The sequence below is a fragment of the Myxine glutinosa genome, unplaced genomic scaffold, assembly GCF_964187855.1.
Source record: "Myxine glutinosa unplaced genomic scaffold, kmMyxGlut1.1 SCAFFOLD_544, whole genome shotgun sequence".
In the NCBI taxonomy this organism is placed as follows: Eukaryota; Metazoa; Chordata; class Myxini; order Myxiniformes; family Myxinidae; genus Myxine; species Myxine glutinosa.
The window spans coordinates 179,209-204,495 of record NW_027616641.1 but is presented as its reverse complement, the minus strand read 5'-3'; the positions used below and the strand labels follow the sequence as shown (position 1 = coordinate 204,495).

The window sequence follows — 25,287 nt, the reverse complement described above, 5'->3', positions numbered from 1 at the left end:
GTGGTACCGGTCCAGGCAGGCAGCAGTGAGGGCGCGGGCACACAACTGCGACACCTGCACACTTTCCCCTCTGCACACAAAGACCACGGTCCATGAGTGAGGAAAGACGACAGAGCAGGGTTAGCGGGGTGCAAGGGCGCAAGAGCACACATCAACACAAGGTAATGCAGAGGTGAGGTGCGCAGGAGAGCGAGCCGAGAAAGCTCGTCCCTACCATATGTCCCCCCCCTGTCACCTAATCTACCCTTGCCCTTACCCCGTATTTACACAATTTACAAATTCGTCGCTACGTCTTGTCTTCCCCATATCTCCCCTCTATACCAAATTCGTCATCAATCCCAATTTCTCATTAATCCCTCTATTCCAAATTTACCATCAATCTCTCATAAGGAGGAAGAGATGGAACAATGAGCAATGTCACACCCACGTCATGATGCGTCTTACATACCAGACATTTGCACAAACCGGTGGTGGGGAGTCCTGTCACCCTGGTGAGTGGATGCAGATGGTGCCAAGAGACTTCCAATCCTAACTACCTTCTAAATGACTTTAAAACTTTTACTCTAGCCGGGTACTTTCCCTGCAAAACCATTGGCCATTTTACACTATGTGGTTCTAAGAACCGAACTCCCATTGACCAAACTGTGGTGCTCACCAATTTGGGGTCTCACTCCCCCGATCCTACTCCCTGTGCCCTCACACAATTTCAGGGCTGGGTCGTGTGGCGCTCCCAGCAGGTCTGCTCACCTGCACACCTCCGCCACTGTAGTTGTCTCCCGAGCTTACCTGCTCCTTACCCTAACCTACATGGGGAAGGCCCTCTGGCACTCTCACCCCACTACCGCCCTCTCTGGCGTCGGGCTACCCGGGTCCGTCCTCCGGATCCTCAGGCCCCATTGAACTCTACTGGCTCCCAGAGCCTACCTGCGGCCTCACCTGGCCGACAGACTAACAGTGGCGGAGTGCCCATTTAACCATACGTACTAACAGGCCACACGCCCAGCCAATTTACTCCACTAATGCACCCCTCAAAGCAGTACTCTGCTTCTCTCGCACCACAGATGTCAATATCCAACCACAATTTACCTACTCCCTCTACCTACTTTTAAACTACCCTCCCCGGGTATTCGTGAAGGGGTCCATCTTCCCACATCCACTCTTCCGCACCATGCACTCCACTCCACATATTCCACACTACTCACTCCACACCATCGATTCCATACTCCATTTATTCCATACCATCTATTCCATACAACCATTCTCCATACACCTGTACTTTCACTTGCACACCTTGTGCACACACACCTGGTGGCACTTGCACCCTCCTTTCCTCCAGGCACATTCACTCAATCCAAGCAATGACACACATCTCTCACGAGCATTGCCTCACTTCATCACCCTCACCACAAACACACAGCATCATCTAAGCTGACTACTCCCTTCTGAAACTCGTGCTCCCCATCTTCCCTTATACTAATCACTCCCTCATCGTTATCATCCAAACTAAGCTATTCTGCGTCCCCACTACAGGTATAAATGTCGCTACTTAAAGCTACAGTTACCTATTGTCAGCTATTTCCCGAATCATTAACCTGACCATCCCGGGCTAGTTTACACAGCCAATCCCCATAAAAATATAGCTCCTTTGCCCCAGGCGTGTGAGGGATGGTAGGGATATCACCCCCCGACACTGGGTATCAATTTCCAACCATCACCATTCCGAATTTCGAATCACTAGTAATTTCAAGCCAATTCCCTATCAATTCCAAACAATAACACCATCATCATCACAGTCCGCTATATCTGAGCCTCCTCGGTATGTCCATGCATTCTTTACAGCTCGGCTTCGCAAAGCTGAGCAATGCATGCGGGTGGTTTGGGTCTACTGTAGGTTGAGTCCGTCCGGCATTCGATTCAGGGGAGGAGGTTTCGTCGGGCCAAGGCTCAAGGCACCATCCCGGTGCAAGGCTTTGTGCTGCCACGCGCGATGGCCCAGCCTTCCCCGGGTGGAGCGCCACCACCACAAGGGGGCGCCACGCCGGCCCCTCCTACCTCCCCTCAAATCGGGCCGCCCGCTTTGCCTGGCAAAGCGCGGAACCGACCGTGCAGGGCGGGGCCCGGCGCGGATCGCGCACGGCGGTTCTTTTGAAACCGCCGTGATTACGACCCTCGCCGGTTCCCCCAGTACACAACGAACACCGTGCACCGAGGGCTCGCGTCGGCTATACGTCGGCCTAAACGCTGTCCCGGTCAACGTCGATGCTTGACTTGCATGCTCACATGCATACGCGACCCCTTTTACACTCACACATCCAGGTGTCTCCATACACTCCGTACATTTCGTCACCGCCCTCTCTCTCCGTGCACACCACCCAGGCACACTCATTCCGCTCACAGACTCCATTCCACACCTCTCCTCCGTTACGTCCTCCGTAACACTCGTGGGTGTGCACTCTTACCACTCACTCATGGGTGTGCACTCTTACCACACTCACGGTGTGCACTCTTACTCTTGCACATACCCACTCACGCGCTCTGGTGTGCCCTCCCGCACATGCGCCACAACCAACTCAGGTGTGCGTTCTCGCACACCCGCCACAACCAACTCACCCTCTGTATCACAATCACTCCCACTATCACACTCTGCCGTACATTCTCCCTCGCACTCGGTATCACACTTGCGCTTCGGCGCCGTTCGCACACGCGCGCCATTGCCATTCATAACGCGCACCACGGACCTTTTACGAGCTCCCGGGTTACGCCTGCACCCCAAGCACGCGAAAATTCTTTTTGCACCAAACACAACCCGACTCACCTGGGCGCTTCCTCTTCTTTGTTCCTCCACCACCTGCAAACTTTCATTGGGGTTAATAAGCACGGCATCATGATGCGAACATGGACCTTGGGCACATTCCATTTCTCCCTGTCGCGAGTGCTTTTCTACGTCCGGCGTCTTTTCTAACCCAATTTCCACTATTTCTTTTCCAATTTGAATTAATTATTTTTCCTTGTGAAGCCCGACGACCGCTGGCGCGCTTACAATTTTTTCTACTTCGGCGGTCGCCGGCTTCCCCATACCCCAGGTCGCGATCTCTATCCCGGTCATTTTAACTGCGCTCTGCTCTGCCTCGCTCAACCCCGCGCTCCTCGAGTCGCTTTACCTCGCTGCGTACCGATGCGCCTCTCCCGCCTGCCATGTGGTCTCGGTTCTCCCCACATTTTTGTATGCGGTCACTCATTCTGTTTCCAAACCCCTCAATTTAGTTTCCTAATCCCCCCAATCTGCTTCCTAATCCCCCCAATTTGCTTCCTAATCCCCCCAATTTGCTTCCCAAATCATTTTTTAGTCTGCCAATTTGGTCTGCCATATCATTCCTCAATTCATTTCTCAATCCCATATTCCCCATTTGTATGGCTGCATGAATCTGCGCCATGAGGTCCTGCACATTCATCCCCCCGATTTGTGCAGCGGGCGCGGCCCTCGTTGCCACGTGTGAGGCGCCGCCATCTTGTGCACCTGCAACCCCCGCTACCGCACCTTCTTTGCTTTCCTCCTGCATTACTCCCACCTCTTCCCTGGGGTCCTGGGTCGATTCTACCTCCTCATTCTCCCCTACCGGCATCCAATCGCCTTGATTATCCATGGCACGACCTTAATTTGGGTTTTAAAAATAATTTTGGCCTCTCCTAATTTTTTCGACCAAATTTTTTAGATGAATTAAAAACTGTGGTTCGGGTCCAATCCCACTCCCTGACACCAATTGTTGCGGATCTCGGATTACGGCGCCCCCCTTACCGAGGGATGTTTAATCCCCTCGTCTTTTAAGCTGGCCGTCCGAGTCCTAGAAGATATCGCGCTCCTTTGCGGGGTTGAGGTTGACCAGGGTGACTGGTCAACGGGTTCCCAGATACCTTTACCAAACTCTCTGCAAAGCAGGGCGATACTTCTGCTCGAGCCACGGACAAGATGGAAGATTGCCGAGCGGTTTAGCAATCCGAGGCTCGAGCCGTTAGCAATAAAACAAACCCGTTCCTGAGCGTTGGCCAAATCGTGCCACGTATATCAATGGAGAAATCACTAAAGCGACCGGATGAGAGGAAACCCAAAAGAATAAGAAGGAAGAACACAGGTTTATTAATTATGTACAAAACCAAAACCAAGGAAGAAACGAAAGGTAAGACTGTACAGGAAGAGGAAGAAGCAGATACACAGGGCAATCCTTAAACACTCTTATTTTATCACATGCCCAGGACAGTACAAACACACTTACACGAATGGGGAATAGCAGGGATGAAAGGTCCAGGTGATGGGGTCCGGTCCAGGCTCCGGATCCGCCGCAAAGAATGGCAGGCAGCTTCGCGTATCGTTGGCGCACGACCGGACCTTATAATTATGCGAGGGACTGGGATGCTGCGTACATAATCTTCGGGCCAACTCTCTCTCGCCCAACGTTCGTCTCAGAGGGTACCCTCGCGCAGATCGCTCAATGCAGTGACAATCAATTGAGCGCTCCCCGCGCAGTTCGTTCACAATGACCTCCCCTCGCGCAGTCCGTCAAAGGGCTTGGCGCTCGTGCTTATATGATCGCACGTTGAAATGAAGCCGCCTTCATAGGGCTACGCCCACTAACGAGCTCACCTCAGCCCTGGTTGGCTGGTGGGGGCTTACCTGCCACGCCCTGGTGGTGAGTTGACATGGCCACACCTCGTTCTTGCCGCTCCGCCCCTTTCTTCTCCAAGCCTGACCTCGTGTTCAATGGCGTTTGGAGCCAGCGCTGAGGCAGCGATGACGGTTCAATGCAGCGAATGCTGCTAACCCAGCCACATGATAATTTGGAGAGAGAGAGAGAGTGCATAATGAGCGAAATGGGCCTATCTTATTTGATTAATGCAACGCAGATTCAACTATTGGGAACAGATCCTTAACTAGAACACACACTAATGAGATAACTAAAGAAGAAGCCTATGGTGTCCTACTTGTTGCAATATGACCGAGCTAGGGTGCGACCTCTGACCTTTACACAAAAATGGGAATATTTACAGGGGATTATTTATAAGGGATATTACAATATTTACAAAGTGGAGGGTTCTAAAAACCACAACAGTATTATTCCAACTAAACCCACGGCGGGAATATGCGCTCTACTGAGTGGCGTTCTAGTTTACCAATGGATTTGAAAATGCTACTTGTTGCTTACTTGCTTGATGCTCAGCATTTAAAAAGGATATAGCATGGACAAACAGCCATCGGTTGGCAACCCTTGTGCAGGTGCTGATGGCCTTCTCCTGCAATGAAGTTCCTTTTGTCAGGGATCATATTATTATATAATTATGGCCACTGTCTCCCAACCATCTCTATAATAATAAAAGATAAAGTGTGCATGTGTATCAGTGTGTCTCCTCCATAACTCCAAAACCATGAAACCTAGCGGCCCCAAGCTTTGCATGCATATGAACGGACCTCCACGGGAGTGCAGGAATGAAAACCGGATGTATGGGTGAATTTAAACACACCTTTTGAAGATAATCAGCGAGATGATCATCATCAAAATACAAAAGAAATCCTTACCAGGATTGCGGTGCGCCATCTTGGTCAGTCTACTGTCACCTCGCAGGAGTCTTAAGCCGCCATTTTGTTGCAGGCCTTTTTTCATGCCTGGTGGAACTGGTTGGGCGCATTTGGTATTCTTTAATTAAATTTATTTAATAAACATTTTTTTCATCTTTTTGTGCGATCTGCTTTCATTATATATAGATACCGATTTTAAAAAACCCCAAAATGCCCAACATCGAATCAAACCTCATGTTCGGAACTCTGCCATGTTGGTTCTAGCTGTGAACACATTTTGTGAGCTCTGTGGCTTGATAAATATTTGAATTTAATTCACCAATTTCCCACTTGAATTTCACTTTTAAAGAACTCGAGAGATAAACCTTTGTGGTTGTTGTTTTGGTATACTTTGTGGCTTGCCTTTTTCTTGCTGTTCGGTCCGTGCAGCAATGCAATGGAACTTGAAACAGGCCACAACGGTTTCTGAATGATAAAGCACTCAAAATTTATTTTTGCAATGAAAGCAATATGGAGGTTACATATTGAATAAGATCCTGGGTGCATGGTGGGTATCCTTGAATATGTTGGGTAGAGATTGAATAAGATCCTGGGTGCGTGATGGGTATTCTTGATTATGTAGGGTAGGGATTGAATAAGTCCAGGTTTACGTGATGGGTATCCTTGAATATGTTGGGTAGAGATTGAATAAGATCCTGGGTGCGTGATGAGTATCCTTGATTATGTTGGGTAGAGATTGAATAAGATCCTGGGCGCGTGATGGGTATCCTTGATTATGTAGGGTAAGGATTGTATAGGTCCAGGTTTACGTGATGGGTGTCCTTCATTATGTAGGGTAGAGATTGAATAAGATCCTGGGTACGTGATGGGTATCCTTCATGATGTATGGAAGCGATTGAATTAGATCCTGGGTGCATGATGGGTATCCTTGATTATGTAGGGCAGAGATTGAATAAGATCCTGGGTACGTGATGGGTATCCTTCATTATGTAGGGGAGAGATTGAATAAGATCCTGGGTACATGATGGGTATCCTTCATTATGTAGGGTAGAGATTGAATAAGATCCTGGGTGCATGATGGGTATCCTTGATTATGTAGGGAAGAGATTGAATAAGATCCTGGGTACGTGATGTGTATCCTTCATTATGTAGGGTAGAGATTGAATAAGATCCTGGGTGCATGATGGGTATCCTTGATTATGTAGGGTAAAGATTGAATAAGATCCTGGGGACGTGATGGGTATCCTTCATGATGTAGGGAAGTGATTGAATAAGATCCTGGGTGCGTGATGGGTATCCTTGATTATGTAGGGTAGAGATTGAATAAGATCCTGGGTACGTGATGTGAAGAATCAGCTCTTCGTTTGGAAAAGAAGTCCACAAATAGCCTGAAAAATGACGCAGCTTTTTAATTAAAACCAACTTATACAGATCCGGAAGAAGCCAAGACATCTACAGCAAGAGCCAGTCTCATGCCAAGTCAAGCCTTCCTGAAAACACATTGATTCCCAGTCCATTTATATAGGGACACGTTTTATCAGGAAATCTCCGAGGGAACAAACAAAACTGGGAGAGGTTCCTCCCCGGTGGGCCAAGCCCCCACCGTCATCCGCTCTGTTATTCGGGGGAGTCAGCCCTTCCTTATCATTCGGACCAAATGTTTCTCTGGGCTCCGAGAAAACAGAAATGTAACTCACAAAGAGTGCATGCTTGGCCAGATAAGCCCAGAGCAAATATATGGGTTCACATGAGTAATTCAAAGCATGTTTATACAGAGTCAGGCGTCGCTGTGATTAATACAAAATATATATGGTAAAAACAACAGGTTTATGTTATCTAGCCTCGAAAAAGCACACGTATACAATTTGTCCAGCATGACCTCAGCGAGCCTTTCCTCATCCAAAACTAAAACGAAGCAAAAACCCTTTATTAACTTTATGAAAATAGCATTTTTAAACAACATTTAAATCATAACACATTAGCAACCAACGTCTATAACTGAACTTTAGGCAATAACAAATCTACTACTTGACATTCCTTCCTCTTGTCTCGTCGAGACAAAGTATCTTAAGAGACAACGTGCCACATCGGGCTTTATTGAAAAATAATTGTGTAATGCGGGTATTGAAAAAATAATTGTGTAATGCGGGTATCTCCCAAGGGCATATCGTGCGCCCAAAGCGCCTCGCCCGTGCATTTGGCGAACGTGTCGTGTGGTGCGTGCTCGGAGCCTGAGGGCTCAGAACATGAAAGTCCATTAACGTTTCGGATCCACAACGAAGGTGTCTGGTCCAGATGAGGTTCTGCTCCGCCAGAGGGCCACCACCTCCCCTGCGGAACTTGCTCCCCCCACCCTTTGCAGACCCAGTCCTTGCAGATCTTCGAAGTTAATCAACGATCATGCCCATGAGGTCCCTCACGTGCTGCTGTTCTGGGGAATACATAATATTGTCAGTATCTTGTGTCTCAATTTCCTGGTCAGGGTACAGAGCGTAAAAATCCGATTCACTTGAAGCATTTGAACTTAATACATATGAAGCAAAGAGAGGAACTTCCTTTATGTCAAAGTCTCCCTTGGGCGCCTGGTCGGCTTGCGGGTCTAGGATATCCACGTCGGGTCCCTCGACCGCCAGACCCAGTGTCGCAATCAGATCCATAGTTGGGTCGGAAGGGGGCGTGCAGCTGTCAGCTTGTAATACATAAGCAGCGTTAGCCAGTACACGCAAGGGGTTTATAGCACAAGTATCACAGTCATCACATACACCGTTACAGGCAGCAGCCAGTTCCCACATGGGATCCGCACAAGTATCACAGTCATTTCATACACCGTTACAGGCAGCAGCCAGTTCCCACATGGGATCCGCACAAGTATCACAGTCATTACAAAATTCAATGCAATTTTCTGGAGCGCCGGTCGCAACTGCCTTGTTGAAGGACCCGTTCAGGTCGACGGCCTCTGTGGTCAGAGCCATAGTCGTTGTCGGCGGCTTCTTCACTTTCCATCCTGTAAAATACTTTCTCATACAGAGGAGGACTAGAGATTTCATTAGTGCCCCCCAAATTACTACCCCGATTATCACAGCCAGTGCGGTCAATAACCACTTCACTATGGTGCCCGTCCATCCCTGGAACCAGTCAGTGAGCCAGCTAAATTTATAAGAATTTTCGCGCGCGATCCGATCGATCGTCAGGGTGTGGCTAGTTTCCCTTAATTCCGCATACCCCTCCTTTCTCTGCCAGGAGCATGTCCAAAGCCACCCGATTCTGCATCACCATTGTACGCATGTGAATTACCGTGTCCAATAGTATGTCATGAGCCGTAGCGGTGTCGTTTGCCACCTTTTCTAGGGCCAAAGCCAATTTATCTATCCGGAAACTATCCATGACTGTGCCCGCTCCTGGGAAGAAGAAACCAAACACCTTTTCCCATAGACTCCCGTGTAGTTTAGTGGTTCCATCTTCGTTCATGACTGACCTCTTATAACGCCTGTCCAAGGACTTTGGGTCTAGCTCATCCAGTATCTCAACGTCAGGAAGGACTGAACCCAGATAACATGTGCCCCCCCAATTATTTGGTAAATAGGGGTAAGCCTTGTCGCCGCATATAAACATTGTCCCATGGGGTGGGACCAGGTGGGTGGATAAGCACTGGAGTCCCTTTACCACCCCATTAATCCTACTAACCCCCCTAGAGAATGTTATAGCCGTTATGTTGTGGTTGTGTTTATCTTGCAGTACTATTCGTAATGTAATCCCCGAGCTCCCTTGTCCCAGCTTCCCGGGGAGAGTGTAGGCGCATTCTGATTCTCCCATACGCAAGTGGCCGGAACCCTGGAGGCAGACCCTCCCTTTCTGTGGTTTGACCCAGACGGGGGCAGGCCTCTCGGCCACATGGGCAATCATTGGCGGGCGATAATTAAATTGTCGATTGCAACTCTTGCCGTTGTCAACCCCTTCTCTTTCCAGCGTGGTGACTAAACATGGGGAATCGATAGGTTGTGAGCAGAGGTCATTGAGGGACAGAGGTAGCACTATCATGTGTATTCCTGTGGTGCCTGCTTGGGGAAAGCGCATGCACGACCAGCAGTGTGTCCTATTTTGAATTGTTGCCACTTCCCTGGCCACTTTCCAATATGTGTTTTCACCCTTCTTTGGGGCCTTATTCTGGGGTTGTGGCGTGAGTATGTATTCGATGCATGGTATGTAGTTCTTTTCGCCACCGGCCGCGCCAGGGGTCCAGACGCTGCACCGGACCTGCATGGTCATGTCTTTCCCTAGGCGTGTGCGTGTTTGTAGCTTAAAATCAGGGGTTCCCCATTGGTATCCTGGTTGGGCCAAGGTCTTAATGCTAGCTTGCCCGTCTTCCCGGAACTCTCGTTGCTTTTGTAGTACCATGCCAACGCGTCCAGGCCCTGCCGACAGTGCTAGCCAATTTATGTTCACCCAATTTGTGTGCAGGGCTTTCTGTTCGAAACATGGTAGTGATACTCTTTGTCCCCATGTTACGGTGAGGTGTCGGGTTTCGTTTTCGCATCTATTGGAATCGGAGTTTCCCCTAGCTGCTGTCGCTATCAATAGTATTGTACCTATGATTAGGCCCATCCTTACTGTGGTTGCTGTGGTGTAGTGTCTGGTGCTTGTATGGCCAACTTACAGTGCGTGGCGTGGATCCACGAGGTCTTGCCCTCGCAAAAGACTGCCGTTGGTGTAGTCAGCAACACCTGGACTGGTCCCTTCCACCTTGGTTCCAAGGCGTTCTTGCGGGTGAAGTGTTTTACGAACACCTGGTCTTTTTCCTCTGGTGGAACACCTGGTCCACAAGTCTCCTGGGAGCGCCTGGTCTACAGGTCTCCAATTCATAGATTCAATTCATTCAATTCATAGTTTCATAGAACACCTTTTCTCCAATTTCCTAATCCACTTTTTTTCAAGTGGATCCAATTTTATCCAATATTCAATTTTTAAATTCAATCCCATTTAATCCAGTCCAATTCAAATTAAATTCAATCCTTCTCTCAGCATCCCATTACCTGTTTCCAACATCAATAAAAATAAGATTATAAAATTAATAAAAAATCAATCATCTCAACTCTCAAATCGAATCAAAAAATAAAAATAAACGAAAATTACTTCAGCGAGAGTTTCAACTAGAATTAACACAAACAAACCACCATTAACCTCCATTAACACAAACAAACCACCATTAACCTCCATTAACACAAACAAACCACCATTAACCTCCATTAACCTCCCCCTATTATTTATTTATTTTCACGAATAAACAAATAATAGAAATAACCTGGTCTACTTCCAATTTCAATTCTGGTCAGTTCTGGTGTCTGGTCACACACAATGTTTTCCTCACCCACTGTGATTCGCTCAAAATAGATTCTCACTGTTATGTCTGAAATTCGTCTCATGAAAACCCATTCAAGAGTCCGGTGTAACAGATAGCCAAACACATAGACACGCTGAAGACCCCAGGGTACCCATCAAACTAGCTTATCCCCAGATCCACAACACAGCGAAACATGTAACTTTACTAAAATAATCACTTACTCATAACTAATACTCATACCACTAATTACTCATAATAACTCATAATTACTTATGTAATTACTCATACCAATACTTACTTAAAATAATGTAATATCCCAATCTTCACCCCCTATGCAAATCGAAGCACCCCGGACAACCCACAACCAATATCAACCACTGTAGCCGCCTTCCCCTCCAGGCAGCCACACACAGCCACATACATCTCCACCCACGTCACACAAGACAACAGCCAACCAGTGTGTCCACCACACAGAAACCTTTGGCAATGCAACAACCGAACTCCCAGACAACCAACAACAAAACCCAATCCATCTCCATGGCTCATCAAGCAGTTCCAACTTAATCCAGCTTCACATACCGATTTCCCCAAAAACTCGTGAAACTTCACCCCCATTCTGGAAAAACCCTGGACTAAACCCTGACACCCTAAATAACTTCAGACCCATCTCCAATCTACCCTTTCTGTCAAAAGTTTTGGAACGTGCTGTGGCCACTCAACTCAAACATCACCACTCTGCCAATAACCTATATGAAACATCCCAATCCGGATTCTGCTCCAGCCACAGTACTGAAACTGCTCTCCTCAAAATCACCAGCGACCTTTTCTCTCCTCTGATGCCGGCAACCTCAACATTTTCATCCTCCTCACCTCAACGCCTCCTTTGACATCATCAATCACACCATCCTCCTCACCCTGTTTAGACCAGCTTGTGCCTATTAAACCCAAATCAGTTCACTCCCAAGCCCACAAGGACCACCTACTACTCTCAAATTATCCACTCTGGCTCCGGAATCCCAAAAGCACTCTTCTCTACAATAAACAAACTAAATAAACAAATAAATAAACAAACTTTACAGCGTGAACAAAACTCCTCAGCGCCCTGGATACCACCACCTGTCATTCAGAGTAGACAACAGCATCTCCTTTCTGGCTTTCAGCATCTCCTTTCTCCTTTCTGGCATCCAAATGAAATTCTGGCTTCAAATCAACTTCCTCGACCTTAACTATGATAAATCTAAATTAATCTTCGTTTGCCCACAACCACTCACCAAATCCACCCATAACTTTGCCCCCAACATCGATGGTCATTTGAACACAAATTGAACAAAATTAATCGAACAAAACACTTCCATTAACTCGACGTTCTTTTCACAGCACAAAGTTCACTTGAACATCCTTTTCCTGGATACTCCCTCTTTATTTTTATACCATACCATGCTTCTCCACTTGCAACCCAAATATTTTCCATGAAATAAATAAAATGAATTTTTTTTAATCTTCTCATTATTTGAAAGTTTACAAAATGTCCCAAATCTGTATATTATTTTCTACTGTGGTTATATTAAACCATTATTTTACAAAATCCAACTTTCAATAAACTGGAAAATGCTTCGCCATGGAATAGTCCACCACTCATATAAATAATCATAAGAGTTCTGCGAAACATCTCCATCTTTAAAACTTAGCCAACCAATTTTAAACCACATGTTTTCCCCCCAAAAAACAAGTCACATTCTTTGTATATTGCCAACATTGTTCATCGTTTAAGTATCATCCAGAACTAAATTTTTTTTTTTTTTAAACCGTCAATTTGTAGATGCATTTATTTATATCCCATTAACCCAAGAACTCTCAATTGCTTGGTTATATTTTAGTAATGTCATATATCCATATTTCTTTTCCAAATTGTTCCTGATATACACATTAATCCCATCTGTCTTTGTTTCCAGATGAACTCAAATCAGGAAATCAACACAAATCCTTATTACCTCCAATCAATCACACTGCACATCATTCCCCGTCCTTGATGGATAATTTTACATCCAGATGGGCACAGCATCCCGTTTTTGGCGACCCAGCCCTGAAACAAGCCCCTGGACTCCTTGCAGGCTGGACCAAAACCCCTGGACGAGGTTGCATCCCAGTACTGACTCTGCTACCTTCTTGCAAACCACTTCAACTCCATGAATTTTACATGTTTCGTGAACAGAACAAAGCACTCTGTAATCGTCAGATTGAACCTGCCCCAAACCCGTCCATATAAACTCCATTGTTGTCCTGTCCATCTCTCTGTTTGTGGATCCGGTGCAAAGTTACACAAAGTTCCCGTTTACATTTTGTGACTCGCAGATCCTGCCTCCATGGAACAATGACGCCTAAGCACTCAATTAGCCCTCCCAGTACCAAAGACTTACAATCAGACCGACAGACAGACAAATAACAGAGGCATGTCGCCAGCCCCAGCACAGGACATCACCTTTCCGGGCAGGCACAATATAATCCACAGCATCGAAATGCCAATTTCTATCCGGAGCCTCGCAAAGCCAAAATCCATGCATGCGTGCTCCATCATGCAACCCGATCTGTACTCGGTGCGCCCGGCGCCCCCTATAATCAGTGAGTTATAATAACCACAATATCTCTGGCACCCAACTCGTGATACCACAATTTAATCCACGTTACTTGCATCTCTTCATCCTCCCAAATGTCCTCCATTTAACGTGACTCAAATCCATCTCAAATCCCCACAGCTCGATCGAACACGTTACTGTACTCGGCCCGGTTAAATTAAATTCCAAGCGTACTGTACCTGACGCTTCCACAACAACAAAAAACTCGATATTCTCTGTCCACTAATTATGTACATGATTTTGGTTTTACCCACAATATAATGTCCCGATATTCTCCAGATTTAAGTCCTATATATCCTGTCGTTAAAGCAACACCCTGTAGACTGACTCCGCCTGTCGTTCTTCCAAGGTTAGTGAATTACCTCTGACCTTTCCCTTGCATATCTCGAACAAAGGTCAACTAAACTTTAAAAGGTCAAACTTCGAATTGGGGTAACCAGCACTTTATTTTTCCGCAAATAATACAAGTCCGGCGTCATTCCCTGCAAGAACCACATCCAGACAGACAAATGACCCTTATTGAGGCTCTACATCGCAAAATGCTAGCTCCTACGAATCCAACAACCGTCACAATCCGTCCAGGAACTTCCGTACGAGGCGTGCTTCACAATGCAGCACCCTTGCTACCTAGTGCACCTTTCGCACATCCCTCCTCGTTCGCACAACGCTTCATCAACACACCTCCTCGCGCCCACACCTTGGCACAAGCCACACCACATACCGACAGTTGAAACCTCAACCGTCCTCCTTCCTCGGATCAGCGTTCTGTTGAAACGTGACATTTCTGCTCAAATTATTGAATTTCCAATTTTAATAACTTAACCTTACCAGCATACTAAATCTGTGTCCGCATCGATCAACACAAATGCATCGATGCATCTTCCAGCCGCCACTCCGCACTGTACCTTACTGTATGAACAAGACTTCCTGTTGGAACTTGGCTCCGGAAATTAATTACTCTGTCTTGAAATCGTTTATTTTAGCCATCTTAAATAAATCCATCCATCTATCCATCTTATAAATCCATCTTAAATAAAAATCCATCTTATAACGTATTCGTCCTGTGACATTGCCTGGCATATATGTCGCAGCCGGCCACTATTCCGACATGGCTCGTCTGACATGAACGTCCGACATCCAGCAAAGTCGAAATGACCCACAATGCATTTGGGCACACATCCTCCTCTGAGAGTGGGCGAGTTATCGCCGGCACTCTGAGCAAATCTCATACAGCACACCCGTGACTCGCGGCTCGCTCGGCTCCTGCCCGAACGCACAATATCCCTCTACCCAAACTTCCACGGAGCCGCACGGCGGAAACACAGGTTTGTACCACACTTTAATTAAACGAACATCGCCAGGATTCTCGGATAGACGTTAATTTCACAACACACATGACAAAGATCCGATTTAAATTCAGAGATCGCCGATCGACCTGGCACAACCATCTCAACGCGACGACGCCACGCCGCCCCCCGTCTTGGCGCGCACCCTCGTGCCTCCACACGAATCCCAACACTCCCTGCACGCCGCTCTATTCGCGTTCACGGCGGGGTTTACCTCACGTTGGGACATGCAGTCGGCTGTCATAACAAAGTGCGAAAAGCTGTCATAACAAATCTGCGACCTGACATGTAGTGAGCTGTCAGAACATTGAGCTGTCAGAACTCATCCCTAGCTCGTAAACATCGCAAAAAACAGGATCTCCGACGCTTAACCTCTCTGACCCAAAATGCACTATATGACACCAATTCCAAAGGTGAGCTGCCTCAGCGATACATCCCACACATACAATCCACAATATCTGCCATTGAATGAACTCTTCAATTCAAGTAAAACACACATATTGATTCGAATTCTGAATTTAGCGAAAAAAACAGCCCATCCTGCAACCATCTCCAAGAAACCGCTTCATATCAACAGTAGATCGACAAGGGCACTCCGAGTGCTTTCCTGACCCGATTTATATCAATTCGCTTCCCAAACAACTCCCAAACAGATGAAAATCCGGACTCAGTTCAGGACCTCGCCTGTTCTCTCGGATAGACGCTAAAATGGACATTCCCGGCCTGAATTTCCCCCATGTCGAGCAGACCACTTACAAAGCTTCACACCGAAACCCTCTGCTTTGCATATGTCATACAGACAGGTACATTGGCCAGATACACACGTCAATTAACATCCCAATATACATTCATTCCTCATTCATATACTCATAGAAGTCTCCCAGACTTCGCGCGAAACTCAGATCGACTCAAATCATGCCTTTCTCCAGCCACTCCCAAACAATCTTTGCTCATTCATGTTACGTCTCTCATTCAAGGAAAAGGATTTTTGGGACGGGTTGGACGGGGGTGGTTTGAGGTGAAAAAAAAGGAAGGCAGGGCGGGGTGTTGGGGTGTTGCCTAGAGCCCCGGGACTGAGCTCAGGTCTTGGGGGGTTGGGGGGTGTTGCCTAGAGCCCCGGGACTGAGCTCAGGTCTTGGGGGGGTTGGGGGGTCTTGGTCTGGCATCTGGTCCAGCGGCATCACTCGCTGTTTTACTTGTTTAACTGCTTACTTACTTGTCCTCTGGCCAGGGATTATTTAAATCTTTAGTTAACCCAGCCCAGTCCTTTAATGGTCTTACCGCGGCAAAATGATGCCTCTTAAACATGAAAGATGCCGGGGTTCCCTTAAGGGGTTCCCTTTCTTTCATTAGCTTGCTTCCCATCTTATTGCTCCGGGCTGCTTGTACCGAACGTTATCTTCACCGATATCCTGCGCAAATCCTTTTACTGGCCATGTTCCTATGGCCCTCTATGTTCCTATGGCCTTCTATCTAAGTTAGCCACAGCCCTTCGTTCCCTGGCATGCAATGGCATACCCCATCTTGTCTCTGGGCTGTTCCTTCCTGGAAAAATCTTGGCCACCTGGCTTCAGCCTATATGGCTGTCCGACCTCATTTTCCCCTCCTGGTGCTAACTGTAACTTTAAGCTTACTGTTAAGTCCTTACTTGTTTATCCTGGCTTTAACAAAGCTACGTCATTCTGAGGCCTAAAATGAGCCTTTACTTACAATCTCTGTTCGAGTGCAGGCAGCGCGGAAGACAAGGAGACTGAACCCGCTTGAGGGAGGAAGGTACGAATTTGGAATAATAGCCCTCTGATATAAAACAACTCCCACCTTTAATCAAATCCGCGTGCCGGCGCGCCTCAGGCAGCCTTCCTCCTGTCCCTCGGGCTCCGTTTCCCGTCGTCCGGTGCTGACCCCACTCCTGGTACCATCTGTGAAGAATCAGCTCTTCGTTTGGAAAAGAAGTCCACAAATAGCCTGAAAAATGACGCAGCTTTTTAATTAAAACCAACTTATACAGATCCGGAAGAAGCCAAGACATCTACAGCAAGAGCCAGTCTCATGCCAAGTCAAGCCTTCCTGAAAACACATTGATTCCCAGTCCATTTATATAGGGACACGTTTTATCAGGAAATCTCCGAGGGAACAAACAAAACTGGGAGAGGTTCCTCCCCGGTGGGCCAAGCCCCCACCGTCATCCGCTCTGTTATTCGGGGGAGTCAGCCCTTCCTTATCATTCGGACCAAATGTTTCTCTGGGCTCCGAGAAAACAGAAATGTAACTCACAAAGAGTGCATGCTTGGCCAGATAAGCCCAGAGCAAATATATGGGTTCACATGAGTAATTCAAAGCATGTTTATACAGAGTCAGGCGTCGCTGTGATTAATACAAAATATATATGGTAAAAACAACAGGTTTATGTTATCTAGCCTCGAAAAAGCACACGTATACAATTTGTCCAGCATGACCTCAGCGAGCCTTTCCTCATCCAAAACTAAAACGAAGCAAAAACCCTTTATTAACTTTATGAAAATAGCATTTTTAAACAACATTTAAATCATAACACATTAGCAACCAACGTCTATAACTGAACTTTAGGCAATAACAAATCTACTACTTGACACGTGATGGGTATCCTTCATTATGTAGGGTAGAGATTGAATAAGATCCTGGGTACATGATGGGTATCCTTCATTATGTAGGGTAGAGATTGAATAAGATCCTGGGTGCATGATGGGTATCCTTGATTATGTAGGGAAGAGATTGAATAAGATCCTGGGTACGTGATGTGTATCCTTCATTATGTAAGGTAGAGATTGAATAAGATCCTGGGTGCGTGATGGGTATCCTTGATTATGTAGGGTAAAGATTGAATAAGATCCTGGGGACGTGATGGGTATCCTTCATGATGTAGGGAAGCGATTGAATAAGATCCTGGGTGCATGATGGGTATCCTTGATTATGTAGGGTAGAGATTGAATAAGATCCTGGGTACGTGATGGGTATCCTTCATTATGTAGGGTAGAGATTGAATAAGATCCTGGGTACGTGATGAGTATCCTTGATTATGTAGGGTAGAGATTGAATAAGATCCTGGGTGCGTGATGGGTATCCTTGATTATGTAGGGTAGAGATTGAATAAGTCCAGGTTTACGTGATGGGTATCCTTCATTATGTAGGGTAGAGGATTGAATCAGAGCCTGGGTGCGTGATGAGTATCCTTGATGATGTTGGGAAGAGATTGAATAAGATCCTGGGTGCGTGATGGGTATCCTTGATGATGTTGGGAAGAGATTGAATAAGATCCTGGGTGCGTGATGGGTATCCTTGATTATGTGGGGAAGAGATTGAGTAAGTCCAGGTTTATGTGATGGGTATCCTTGATTATGTCGGGTAGATATTGAATAAGTCCAGGTTTACGTGATGGGTATCCTTGATTATGTCGGGTAGATATTGAATAAGTCCAGGTTTACATGATGGGTATCCTTGATGATGTTGGGAAGAGATTGAATAAGATCCTGGGTGCGTGATGGGTATCCTTGATTATGTGGGGAAGAGATTGAGTAAGTCCAGGTTTATGTGATGGGTATCCTTGATTATGTCGGGTATATATTGAATAAGTCCAGGTTTACGTGATGGGTATCCTTGATTATGTGGGGAAGAGATTGAGTAAGTCCAGGTTTATGTGATGGGTATCCTTTATTATGTTGGGAAGAGATTGAATAAGTCCAGGTTGATGTGATGGGTATCCTTGATTATGTTGGGAAGATATTGAATAAGATCCTGGGTGCATGATGGGTATCCTTGATTATGTAGGGTAAGGATTGTATAGGTCCAGGTTTACGTGATGGGTGTCCTTCATTATGTAGGGTAGAGATTGAATAAGATCCTGGGTACGTGATGGGTATCCTTCATGATGTATGGAAGCGATTGAATTAGATCCTGGGTGCATGATGGGTATCCTTGATTATGTAGGGCAGAGATTGAATAAGATCCTGGGTACGTGATGGGTATCCTTCATTATGTAGGGGAGAGATTGAATAAGATCCTGGGTACATGATGGGTATCCTTCATTCTGTAGGGTAGAGATTGAATAAGATCCTGGGTGCATGATGGGTATCCTTCATTATGTAGGGAAGAGATTGAATAAGATCCTGGGTACGTGATGTGTATCCTTCATTATGTAGGGTAGAGATTGAATAAGATCCTGGGTGCGTGATGGGTATCCTTGATTATGTAGGGTAAAGATTGAATAAGATCCTGAGGACGTGATGGGTATCCTTCATGATGTAGGGAAGCGATTGAATAAGATCCTGGGTGCATGATGGGTATCCTTGATTATGTAGGGTAGAGATTGAATAAGATCCTGGGTATGTGATGGGTATCCTTCATTATGTAGGGTAGAGATTGAATAAGATCCTGGGTACATGATGGGTATCCTTCATTATGTAGGGTAGAGATTGAATAAGATCCTGGGTGCATGATGGGTATCCTTGATTATGTAGGGTAGAGATTGAATAAGATCCTGGGTACGTGATGGGTATCCTTCATTATGTAGGGTAGAGATTGAATAAGATCCTGGGTACATGATGGGTATCCTTCATTATGTAGGGTAGAGATTGAATAAGATCCTGGGTGCATGATGGGTATCCTTGATTATGTAGGGAAGAGATTGAATAAGATCCTGGGTACGTGATGTGTATCCTTCATTATGTAAGGTAGAGATTGAATAAGATCCTGGGTGCGTGATGGGTATCCTTGATTATGTAGGGTAAAGATTGAATAAGATCCTGGGGACGTGATGGGTATCCTTCATGATGTAGGGAAGCGATTGAATAAGATCCTGGGTGCATGATGGGTATCCTTGATTATGTAGGGTAGAGATTGAATAAGATCCTGGGTACGTGATGGGTATCCTTCGTTATGTAGGGTAGAGATTGAATAAGATCCTGGGTACGTGATGAGTATCCTTGATTATGTAGGGTAGAGATTGAATAAGATCCTGGGTGCGTGATGGGTATCCTTGATTATGTAGGGTAGAGATTGAATAAGTCCAGGTTTACGTGATGGGTATCCTTCATTATGTAGGGTAGAGGATTGAATCAGAGCCTGGGTGCGTGATGAGTATCCTTGATGATGTTGGGAAGAGATTGAATAAGATCCTGGGTGCGTGATGGGTATCCTTGATGATGTTGGGAAGAGATTGAATAAGATCCTGGGTGCGTGATGGGTATCCTTGATTATGTGGGGAAGAGATTGAGTAAGTCCAGGTTTATGTGATGGGTATCCTTGATTATGTCGGGTAGATATTGAATAAGTCCAGGTTTACGTGATGGGTATCCTTGATGATGTCGGGTAGATATTGAATAAGTCCAGGTTTACATGATGGGTATCCTTGATGATGTTGGGAAGAGATTGAATAAGATCCTGGGTGCGTGATGGGTATCCTTGATTATGTGGGGAAGAGATTGAATAAGTCCAGGTTTATGTGATGGGTATCCTTGATTATGTCGGGTATATATTGAATAAGTCCAGGTTTACGTGATGGGTATCCTTGATTATGTGGGGAAGAGATTGAGTAAGTCCAGGTTTATGTGATGGGTATCCTTTATTATGTTGGGAAGAGATTGAATAAGTCCAGGTTGATGTGATGGGTATCCTTGATTATGTTGGGAAGATATTGAATAAGATCCTGGGTGCGTGATGGGTATCCTTGATTATGTAGGGTAAGGATTGTATAGGTCCAGGTTTACGTGATGGGTGTCCTTGATTATGTAGGGCAGAGATTGAATAAGATCCTGGGTACGTGATGGTATCCTTCATTATGTAGGGGAGAGATTGAATAAGATCCTGGGTACATGATGGGTATCCTTCATTATGTAGGGTAGAGATTGAATAAGATCCTGGGTGCATGATGGGTATCCTTCATTATGTAGGGAAGAGATTGAATAAGATCCTGGGTACGTGATGTGTATCCTTCATTATGTAGGGTAGAGATTGAATAAGATCCTGGGTGCGTGATGGGTATCCTTGATTATGTAGGGTAAAGATTGAATAAGATCCTGAGGACGTGATGGGTATCCTTCATGATGTAGGGAAGCGATTGAATAAGATCCTGGGTGCATGATGGGTATCCTTGATTATGTAGGGTAGAGATTGAATAAGATCCTGGGTACGTGATGGGTATCCTTCATTATGTAGGGTAGAGATTGAATAAGATCCTGGGTACATGATGGGTATCCTTCATTATGTAGGGTAGAGATTGAATAAGATCCTGGGTGCATGATGGGTATCCTTGATTATGTAGGGAAGAGATTGAATAAGATCCTGGGTACGTGATGTGTATCCTTCATTATGTAAGGTAGAGATTGAATAAGATCCTGGGTGCGTGATGGGTATCCTTGATTATGTAGGGTAAAGATTGAATAAGATCCTGGGGACGTGATGGGTATCCTTCATGATGTAGGGAAGCGATTGAATAAGATCCTGGGTGCATGATGGGTATCCTTGATTATGTAGGGTAGAGATTGAATAAGATCCTGGGTACGTGATGGGTATCCTTCATTATGTAGGGTAGAGATTGAATAAGATCCTGGGTACGTGATGAGTATCCTTGATTATGTAGGGTAGAGATTGAATAAGATCCTGGGTGCATGATGGGTATCCTTGATTATGTAGGGTAGAGATTGAATAAGTCCAGGTTTACGTGATGGGTATCCTTCATTATGTAGGGTAGAGGATTGAATCAGAGCCTGGGTGCGTGATGGGTATCCTTGATTATGTAGGGTAGAGATTGAATAAGATCCTGGGTACGTGATGAGTATCCTTGATTATGTAGGGTAGAGATTGAATAAGATCCTGGGTGCATGATGGGTATCCTTGATTATGTAGGGTAGAGATTGAATAAGTCCAGGTTTACGTGATGAGTATCCTTGATGATGTTGGGAAGAGATTGAATAAGATCCTGTGTGCGTGATGGGTATCCTTGATGATGTAGGGTAGAGATTGAATAAGATCCTGGGTACGTGATGAGTATCCTTGATTATGTAGGGTAGAGATTGAATAAGATCCTGGGTACGTGATGAGTATCCTTGATTATGTAGGGTAGAGATTGAATAAGATCCTGGGTGCATGATGGGTATCCTTGATTATGTAGGGTAGAGATTGAATAAGTCCAGGTTTACGTGATGAGTATCCTTGATGATGTTGGGAAGAGATTGAATAAGATCCTGTGTGCGTGATGGGTATCCTTGATGATGTTGGGAAGAGATTGAATAAGATCCTGGGTGCGTGATGGGTATCCTTGATTATGTGGGGAAGAGATTGAGTAAGTCCAGGTTTATGTGATGGGTATCCTTGATTATGTCGGGTAGATATTGAATAAGTCCAGGTTTACGTGATGGGTATCCTTGATTATGTCGGGTAGATATTGAATAAGTCCAGGTTTACATGATGGGTATCCTTGATGATGTTGGGAAGAGATTGAATAAGATCCTGGGTGCGTGATGGGTATCCTTGATTATGTGGGGAAGAGATTGAGTAAGTCCAGGTTTATGTGATGGGTATCCTTGATTATGTCGGGTATATATTGAATAGGTCCAGGTTTACGTGATGGGTATCCTTGATTATGTGGGGAAGAGATTGAGTAAGTCCAGGTTTATGTGATGGGTATCCTTTATTATGTTGGGAAGAGATTGAATAAGTCCAGGTTGATGTGATGGGTATCCTTGATTATGTTGGGAAGATATTGAATAAGTCCAGGTTTACGTGATGGGTATCCTTGATTATGTCGGGTAGATATTGAATAAGTCCAGGTTTACGTGATGGGTATCCTTGATTATGTGGGGAAGATATTGAATAAGTCCAGGTTGATGTGATGGGTATCCTTGATTATGTCGGGTAGATATTGAATATTGTCGCCACTCTACCACTGGAGTGCCTTTGTCCCCTGTTTGATGGCATTCTCCCATTTCCAGATAGATTTAAGTGCATGATTCTTTGGTGAGGATGGAAAAGTTGATGGTGGAAAGTTAGATCCGCTGTCGTGAAAAATCTTTTTCCCCACTCTGTTTTTCCACTTTTATTTTATATATATCTTTCCTCCTCTCTCTCTCTCTCTCTCTCTCTCTCTCTCTCTCTCTCTCCCCTTCACATTTCTCCTTTCTGTTCTCTCCTATTTTAAATATCTATTATATTTTAATTGTTTTAGTTTATTTATTTATCATATCTATATTTCCCCCCCCCCACCCCCCCAAACAGCCCTGCTATAAAAAAAATTACCTTTCGTTTTTATTTTGCATTTTCAAAAACACTCAAATTAACTGCACATGTCTCTGCCTTTCACAACCCTGTTTTCCTTCAAGGTATCCCAAGCTGGCGGTGCAGTACCCAGGATCAAACTCTGCAGGTCGTGACATCTTCTCAATATTTTCGGCATACATTCGGAACACCAGCCTGGCGAGCAATGCTGGTACAAACATTCCAGCAAACACCTCAATCCATTTATAGATGTGTATCTTATAGATAAAGCTCCATGACATAACCACCCACTCACTGATATAAATGTTTAGTGCCTTCTAGATGGGCTAGAAAGTATAAATTTCACATACTGATGTAACTCCAAAACACAATTCCAGGAGAAAAAATCACAAAACTCCATAAATGAAAATATCCGTAAATACAAATTGGCCAGTCGAGCTTCGCTCCCTCGGCTGGGAGAGTGGTGGACCTGGGACTGTGCGAGTTGTGCGTACCTCAGCCGGGAGAAAGGAGTTTGGGGGGAGGGAGAGTGGGCCTTGGATTGTACACACAGTTTTTAAAGAGTACGAGTACTGCTCACGCATTCTTCAATTAATTGATTTATTTATTGAATAATTCAAGCAAAAGCCACTTTTATGTAGATTATGTGCAATGGATGTCTCTGTGTCTTTAACTGACAGCAACTAAGCCAAAAGTGCACTTTATCTTTAATATCTGCTTTCCCGCTTGAAATTCAGAAAGCCGCTTAACTATATAATTGATGCGCAAACAGGATGGACGGGTGGCAGATGTCCCACTGGTCATGATGTTTGGAGTCAAGTGTTGGTGTGGCACAGAGTCAATGCTCTCAACATTTAATGTGTCATCTATAGATATAATCTTAAGAGGGACAGGTTAGTAGCTCAATTTCTGGTAAATAAACTCTACACTGATGATGACCAGTGACCCAGAAACACATCTGTTTTCAGAGAATTTTTTCAGAGATGATAATTTCAGTCAAACATTCATTTTCACATTGTCCATTTTGGTTTTGTGTTTTCTTTCCGGTTCTATGGCTATAGCACAGCAGCGGGCACTCATGCATACCTTGGAGATCCTTGATTTGTACCTGACGAGTCCACTGCCCGGAGAACCTGGTGAAGGTCCATCAAAACGTTCGTTTCTAGATGGAAACCATCTCACACTGGCAGACTGCACTCTCCTACCCAAACTGAATGTTATCAGGGTGAGAACACGTTTGCCTGTTTGAAGTGTGGTGTATGTACTTGTATAGGAAGTAGATTAATGAGGATTTCACTCACTCAAATCTTAGGGTTTAATATCAACTTGATTTTTGATTGAATTTCAGTATAAAATTGTATCATTATGACCATATTGTTATTACCTCCACCACCTAAGGTGGATGGACGGAGGTTATGTTTTCACCCCTGTCTGTCTGTGAGCAGGATATCTCAAAGAGTTGTGGACGGATTCGTACGAAATTTGGTCGAAAGGTTTGGTATGTGAGGACAAATTCATTAGATTTTGGTGAAGATCCAGATCTGGATACTAGAATTTACAAGTGATTCTTCACCATTTTGAGTTCGGGCCAATAATAATATGTAGCACAATATCTCAAAAAGTTATGGACGATTCGGACGAACAGGATGTGTGACAGAGAGGAATCGATTTGATTTTCATGAAGATCCAAACCTGCTCTGCATAAGAGATGTTTTTAATTTTGTAAATTAATCGACACCATTGAGTGTAAAACGATAAATAGCACGATATACCATAAAGTTATTGACGAGTTGTGACAAAACTAGGTCAATGAGTTGGGTAGGTGTCCAGAACAAGCCGATTCGATTTTTGTTCAGGTCCAGATCCAGATCCGAGCTATGTGTTCTACCGAGCGCTGTTCTAGCTGTAATTAAACGTATTTGTGCTGTCGGTGAGACAATATAATTGACATTTGCCGCATACCAACCAAATTTTTCAGGGTGGTGGTTGTGGTGGTGTGGTTTTGTAGTTGTACTTTTAAAAAACTCAACTGGACTATGTCCAGCTGAGTTTTTGTCGACACCCAGTGTCCGTCGTCCGTCTGTCTGTCTGTCTGTCTGTCGTCTGTAAACAATTTGACGTCTACGCTCTGAAAGACACAAATATTGATGAAAT

General features: G+C 45.1%; 1 protein-coding gene across 1 annotated transcript in view; it reads left to right on the top strand.

The window, feature by feature from the left end:
- Positions 1–24,502, top strand: part of LOC144889008 (chloride intracellular channel protein 4-like) — a 30,850-nt gene extending 6,348 nt beyond the window's left edge. The window contains exons 5-7 of the mRNA XM_078768818.1: positions 23,238–23,344; positions 24,195–24,358; positions 24,482–24,502. Of these exons, the coding sequence (XP_078624944.1) occupies positions 23,238–23,344; positions 24,195–24,358; positions 24,482–24,502 (292 nt within the window). The remainder of the gene's footprint in view (positions 1–23,237; positions 23,345–24,194; positions 24,359–24,481) is intronic.
- The last annotated feature ends 785 nt before the right edge of the window (positions 24,503–25,287 follow it).